This window comes from Zosterops lateralis, assembly GCF_965231275.1.
Source record: "Zosterops lateralis genome assembly, chromosome: 2".
In the NCBI taxonomy this organism is placed as follows: Eukaryota; Metazoa; Chordata; class Aves; order Passeriformes; family Zosteropidae; genus Zosterops; species Zosterops lateralis.
The window spans coordinates 66,921,444-66,928,185 of NC_139763.1; the positions used below are offsets into that span (position 1 = coordinate 66,921,444).

The 6,742-nt window shown below is 46.9% G+C and overlaps 1 protein-coding gene across 1 annotated transcript; it reads right to left on the reverse strand.

Annotated features, from left to right (window-relative positions):
• Positions 1-226: 226 nt before the first annotated feature.
• CCNA1 (cyclin A1) lies at positions 227-6,277 on the reverse strand. The gene is made up of 8 exons (XM_083855525.1): positions 5,846-6,277; positions 4,547-4,790; positions 4,198-4,319; positions 3,299-3,522; positions 2,464-2,668; positions 1,492-1,605; positions 705-838; positions 227-389 (listed from the first exon to the last, which is right to left on the reverse strand). The coding sequence occupies exons 1-8, from the start codon at positions 5,984-5,986 to the stop codon at positions 338-340; spliced, it is 1,236 nt and encodes a 411-aa protein (XP_083711651.1). The 5' UTR covers positions 5,987-6,277; the 3' UTR covers positions 227-337.
• Positions 6,278-6,742: the final 465 nt, after the last annotated feature.

The following is a 6,742-nucleotide window of genomic DNA, read 5'->3' on the forward strand; positions in this document are numbered from 1 at the left end:
CAAAAAAAACCAAAAAAAACCCAACAACAACAACAAAAAACCCACCAAAAAAAACCACTACAAAATTCATTTGACTCACTGTTACTGCAGGTATTAACTGGAGTCAGAAGATTCACGGAAGTAGAGTGTAAGAAGACATTTATTAAAAGTGCTGTCAGTTATGTTGAGCTATAGTCTAAAATCTATTTTAAAAAAAGGCATCTCATTAAAAAATATTAGCTTAAAAACCATTCTGATCACTATGGTTACAGACACATGACCCGCAGTGCTCTATGAAATGTTAGACCAGCTTTGTTGATTGGGACACAGTAATCTTCAAGTCCAGGATCCACGGTGTCTAGCGTAGAGGAAGAACTGCTGGGAGCTCCAGAAGAGACACCTGCAGATACCTGGAATAGAAACACAGTGACTACAGATATTGGCTTCAGATTTGTCAGCTGAACCATCACCTGATTGTGCAATACACTGGAGAAGAGAAGCATCATCCTGCAACATTGCAGACAAAGTTTTTATCCAATGCATCTGCATACTTATGAATTAATCACTTTTCTGGTCAGAAAAGTTTTCCTCTCAAGGGGCTGATGGAGGTGTCTAATTTCAGGACTAGAAGCTGACAACTATGAGAGAGCTACAGCAGCTACAGCCCAAGCTGGCAAACCAGAGTGCTTACAGCCATCCAAGACACTAGCATACTGATAACTTACTTTGGGTGCTTATACTTCTGCTTAATAGCTTGCAGCTGGCAATGGGGAGCATCAAGGCACGCTTTGTGCAGGTCTGTCAGGCAAGGTGCTATCTCACTTAATGAATATCCAGTAAATGCAGCAAGTGTTTCTGGCTGGTCAGATGAGAAAAAACAGTGTTACTTTATTGTAGACAGCAGTCATCTACAAGATGTGTTTCCCATGGAAGCAGAAACTCTTTTCACTACATGACAGCTCACTCTAGACTCTTTAAGTGTGAAAAAGATTTAATTGTATTGTGCCATCAGTTTCACTCTAGGTCTTCCGTGGCGCCCTGACAAGCTCCTTCTGCTCTAAGCACATGCAGCCATTACATCTCTTCTGGATCTTACTCTGCACTAAAGCTATTCCTCCAACACACAGCTGGAAGGTCTACCAAGGCTTATGGTAAAGCAGCTACGCACTGTAATCACTCAAGTAGACATAATCAGTTCTCCCCTTTCTCCCAGAAAGACCTTGAATTGTATCTGGGGGTGTAGTTTTGGAGATTTGTGAGGGCTTTGGTAGAGCCTTGATGTAAGTGATTGAGACAGTAAAATCCCTTCCACTTCAGAGAAGAGGCATGGTATTTCAGATTTACTTAACAGTCATTTATCAGGTAGTCTCATTAACTCAGTAACACCTACTCATCCTAGGATTTCAGCCTTTAGAACAACATACTTTGTAGCTACTCCTCCTCCTTCTCAGTTCAGTTCTAACAATAACAAAATGCTTGAGCTATTTATTAACATACAATTGTTGTTCTTACCCAGAAAGATCTGTTCACTGTATAGTTTGCTAAACAGTAGGCTGCTGCAGCAATTTGTGAAGGAAGGTACTTCAGAAGAGGATCAACCTGAAGGAGACTCAGCTCTGCAAGATACTGAACAAGAAAATTCAAGTTTTTTTAAAAAAATTAACCTAACTGGTACAATCAGTCCAATACAGCAAGTATTAAAGTTCGTCAATGGACTCAGTGTGATGCACAAAAGGATAAACTACATCCCTAGCCAGGAAAATTAGCATTCTAGTCCTGATGATCTTACAGAAGATCCTTTATCATGTTTCAGGGGGTACAGAAACACCACATTTTGCCAAAGCCTAACCCATCTATTCTAATCTGAAGTTCTGGTTCCACCATCAGATCTGACTTGATTTTACAGGTAGGGACTCAGAAAAGTCAAGTTTCATAAAAATGACAGACACATTCTTCCCATCCACTAAGGCTCTTGCTTATATAGGTATACCCCACTTGGATACCAGGGATAAATGAACAGCTCTAGGAGGCACAATATGGGCTCTGTTAGAGTAGAGGCATTGTACAAGCCTATAGCCTTTGCAGAGAAGCAGGTGGTCAGATGTTTTACTGTAATTTTGCTGTTTCTAAGCACAATTGCCTACTTCAGGCAACTCCTATGCAGCTCTGCAGGTATATTCTGTGTCATTGTGGAGAAATAGGCAGTAGCACCAGCTCCAGGACAGACTTTCTTCACAGGCACTATTGAAAAAACCACCAGATTTTTACCACCTAATTGCCTAGTCAGTGAATCATCCCTGACCAGACAAGCTAGACCAAACCTAGATTTCCATGAGGCATCTATCCAGAAGTCTCAGTGCACAAGCCATTGCTATAAAACATGCACTTTTATGCCTGTTGCAGAGACAGCTTCATGAAATGCAAGTAGCTCTCTTTTAAGGATCACTTCTTCCCCCTCAGTCCCAGAAGGCAGATAATCCATACCCTTGCAAAGTTCTCTGTCCTCATACAGATTCCATGCCTCTGAATATACTGAAGGAGGAACTGGTTGATGGTTGGGGCTGTTAGGTCAAAGCCCAGCACTTTGAGAAGCAAGTGCTCCATTCTCAGGAGCTGCTTCTTTGTGTAGGTATCATCTGTTATATAGACAAATTCATCCACATCTGGTGGGTAGATCTCTTCATACTTCCTGAAAAAGGGATACAGAAGCTACATTTGACAGCTTTGAAGTGATAGTAAAAGAAGTATTTGTGCTGGACCCACATCAGGATGAGAATACGACATTACTAAAACTTGTGAAAAGCTCTAATTTTACTTGTTCCTCCAGGCTAGTTAACAATTTCGGTTCAAATTTGGGCTAATATGCTTAGAGGAACTCCAAGTCATCAGTCCAGATCAACATACACTCACATTCTTAGCTCTTCACAGCAAGCTTTCTGCGGGGGAATCTCAATAACACAGCACACTCCAGACAAACACCCATGCACTCCCTAAGCTATGTTGCTTACACTGTCTAGCTAGAGCAGTTAAATCTACCTGTAGATTGCAACTGAGTCTATGACAGCCTTACAGGCTGGCAGTTTAACACCATACTGCTTCTGCTACTGTGTTTTTGGTTAAAAGCTTTCTCCACTACAGTTCCTCATATTCAACATTAATGTTTAATATGACCAAAGGAGCCTGGGTGGCCATGTTGCTAATCTTGAGACATAGGAAAAGCTACCTACTAATACAACCTTACTTCCTCCAAATTACACTACAAGAGTAAACACAAAAATAGGCTTCAGATCACTAAGATTTCAGAAGATGAAACACTTACGCAGCCAGAAGAATTGCCGCTGTTCCTACAAGTTGTAGCTTCCCTCTGAGAACAGACATGCAGGAAAGAAACCTGTCCAGGAAGTTCACTGCCAAGTACAAAGTCTCTGTCCGAAGTTTATACTCTTCCCCTACTTCTACCAGCCAGTCTACCAGGATAGCACGCATTCCTGTTGTGATATCTGGCTGCTTCTTCATGTAGTAGGGCTTAGGCCTAAATCTTACCTGTTGGAAAAGAGTTGAAGAATCAGGATGATCACTCTGAAGAGAACCATGGATGGCTGAGCTGATGAATATTCTTTGTACTTACACTAAAAGGAGCAAGGGCTATCCTACTGTTAATAAGTACTAACCACAATTATTGTGCTAGTGGTAATTATTCCCAGCTAGTGGCATCTCTAGAAAGTAGTATTTCTACACTGAAGAGACAGATTGAAGCCACAGTGTTGGCAGGAGAAAAGTAAAACACTTCCTGGACTATGGCCAGCCTTTGCCATCAAACAGTTGAGCCATTCAGAAGGACCTGAAAATGAACCAATCAGATTTTTCCCCTTCTTCCTATCAGAAGACTGCACTTCACTGCTCTGACACGAGAAGGTAGGAAAAACCACTTCTATAGCCAGAGAGCTATCAGTGAGACCACATCAAACTGCTTCAGCATGTTTTCAGCATTCTACTCCCATTTGCAAGAACTCTTTATACCAAACAGTAAAGAGGTGCTCCCATCATAGGAAATAACAGGGATGCATTAATCCTGAAAGAACTTATCACTACTATATGCTGCCTTAAGAAATTACTTTTACTATTTACTTTCTCTTCTTTTTAGTTCAGTGGCAGCCTTGGATCTCTGCAGTATTGCAGCCTACTACAGCTACCTATAAGCTTCTGACAGCAACTTACTTCAGCCTCTCGAAGGTACTGATGAATGTCTTCTGCATATTCTCCTACAGCCAGAGTTACAACATCTTCCATGTGATCCTCTGGCTGGGATTGGAAGGATGAGTCCACTACCATAGGAGAGCCTAACAGGTAATAGGAAGCAGCAAGACATTTGTATAGTTAATCTCTTGACTTTCTTTTGTTAATTTTAGCTCAGAAGTGTTGCTCCTCGTGTAGACACAACCCAAGTTAGCTTGTAGTGTTATGTATTGTAACATTAGCTACTCACTAGCTTAGAATTCACAACTCATAGTCACTCTAGATGTGGTGGTTGTGCTATGGACACCATCTGAGTAGTAACAGGAGTTACCTGAACTCAGATCCAGCAGCAGATGAATACTGGATGTCATTGCACTGGTATTCAGTTCACAGTGGCCAAATTCCAGCTCTTCAGACACTTGGCAGCTGTAGTTTTCTTTGTCTTCTGGGTCATCTACGTAGATAGCAAAACCTTGCTTTGATACAGCACTGACCACGCAGTTGGGCACTTCATCTTTTCTAGATGAAGGGATGGTGTTTTCAAAGCCAGAGAAGCGCTTGATAACAGCAGCACCCTGAAGCAGAGCACATATTAATGCTGTGGGAGGGCAACTCAGGAGGAAAACAGAAAGTGTAGATTGTTTTCAAAAAGAAAATCTCTTTCCTTGTGTAACAGGCACAAATAAAAAAAGTTTACGGGAAAAGCCACCAACTACATTTGGTGCTTCTGAAGTTGGTGCCACTTTTTGCTGTCTTGCTGTGACAGACTCCTAACAGAAAGAATGAAGTGTAGTAAAAGTCAGGAAACCAGGGGAAGCAGTATCATATTCAGTGCCTCCCACCAAGAAGAATGGGGGTGCTGCTCAGTTTCAATGGGGCTGGAAGTGCAGTTTGCTCCACATTAAGTTCTGGCAAGGAGCAGCTGCAAGTGCAGCAAGTTAACAAAAGTGCTCAAGCACTGCCACAGACTTAGGAAGGACTGCACCAGCAAGAAGGCACTCCAAGCAGAGTTAAAAACTGAAGTTTGGATTTTTAAGCTTAAGCATCACAATGCCTAGGGACCACGTGTTACCAGGCTACAACCCTTCACACCATCTCCTACCAGTAAGCCATGAGCTCAGTTAGGGGCTTTACACAGCCAAAACCATGAAGAGTTCATGTACATGCACCAGCTGCTTTTTTAGGTCAGGACAGTAACGTTATCCCTGCCCCACCAACAGACCAGAAGGGACAGAAAAGCAGAAAAACGACATGTCATCAACTTGAACTTCTTGACCTAAGAGGCACCCTGAGCTGAGCAGGGCTAGCCACGCTGCAATGAGAGCTCTGGGTCAATGGACAGCCCTGCCTTAAACCACCCCCCACACCGTGGAGAATAAGCGGTCAAGCAGCATCCCTTCCTTCCAGGATGAATTATTTACACAGACTATTTCCACGGGGAAACACCTGCAGGTGAGGAGTGAGCGTTACTAGCAGGGTTTCTCGGGAAACCCACGCTCAAGAGCAGGAGCCCGAGTCCCGGTCTCCCCCGCCAGGCCAGGCCTTTGCCGGCGGCCTCGGGGCGGGTGTGTGCCCCGCTCCTGCCGGGCCAGGCCCAGGGGGAGAGTTCAGCGGGCTGTGCGGGGCTCACCTGGCCGCCGGGCCGCTGCTGCTGCTGCTGCTGCCCGTTCTCCGTCAGCACCCCCAGCACGGCCCGGCCGCCGCTGCTGCGGAAAGCGGCGGGGCAGGACTCCCGCCGCCCCGCACGGCTCTTCTCTCCGGTGCGGCGCATCGCCCCGACCACGGCACCTTTCCGAGAAGAGAAAAAAAAAAAAAAAACCCACAGAAATAAAACGAAGCCGCGGGCAGCAGGTGGGGAATACAAAACCCTCCCAGCGACCACAAATACACCCCGGACAGCCCCTCCCGCGCTCCCCGCAGGCAGAGGGTGTCGCACCGCTCTGCCCGGCTCCGCTCGCCGCCAGCCCTCGGGCAGCTCCGGCCGCCCAGCGCCGCCCAGGCCGCCCCGGTGTAGGCGCGGCCGCTGGAGGCGCCGGCTGTTGGCCCGGCCCGTTGGGAGCCCGGCGGCTCAACCCCCGCCCCGCCAGCCCCGGGTCGCCATGGTGACCCCGCCGGGCCCGGCCCGCGCTGCGCCCGCCCAGCGCCCGCTGTGGGACCGGCAGGGCTGTGGGACCGACAGGGCTGTGGGACCGACAGGGCTGTGGGACCGACAGGGCTGTGGGACCGGCAGGGCTGTGGGACCGACAGGGCTGTCAGGGCCGCCAGGGCCGCCGAGCCCGTGCTCCAGGTGAGCCCCGAACGCAAAGAAGGGATGGGCCACAGCTCATGGGAGCAACAGCAGCGGCCCTGTGGGACAGCTGCGCTCGGACGTCTCTCTGTGATACAGGCCGAGCGAGAAAAAGGAGCTTTTGCCTCGTTTAAGGGTGGGTTTGGCTCCCGTGATGAGCCCAAGGCAAGGCACGGGCCTGGCTGTGCTGTTGCAGGGCTGACAGGTCTCGGCTGCCCACACGGAAAACACAGCGACACT

Coding starts and splice junctions, on each gene's coding strand:
- CCNA1 (XM_083855525.1), bottom strand. CDS start 5,986: ATGCGCCGCACCGGAGAGAAGAGCCGTGCGGGGCGGCGGGAGTCCTGC. Junction 3,523..4,197: donor AGTACCTTCGAGAGGCTGAA/GTAAGTTGCTGT, acceptor CTTTTCCAACAG/GTAAGATTTAGGCCTAAGCC. Junction 390..704: donor CAGAAGTATAAGCACCCAAA/GTAAGTTATCAG, acceptor TTTCTATTCCAG/GTATCTGCAGGTGTCTCTTC.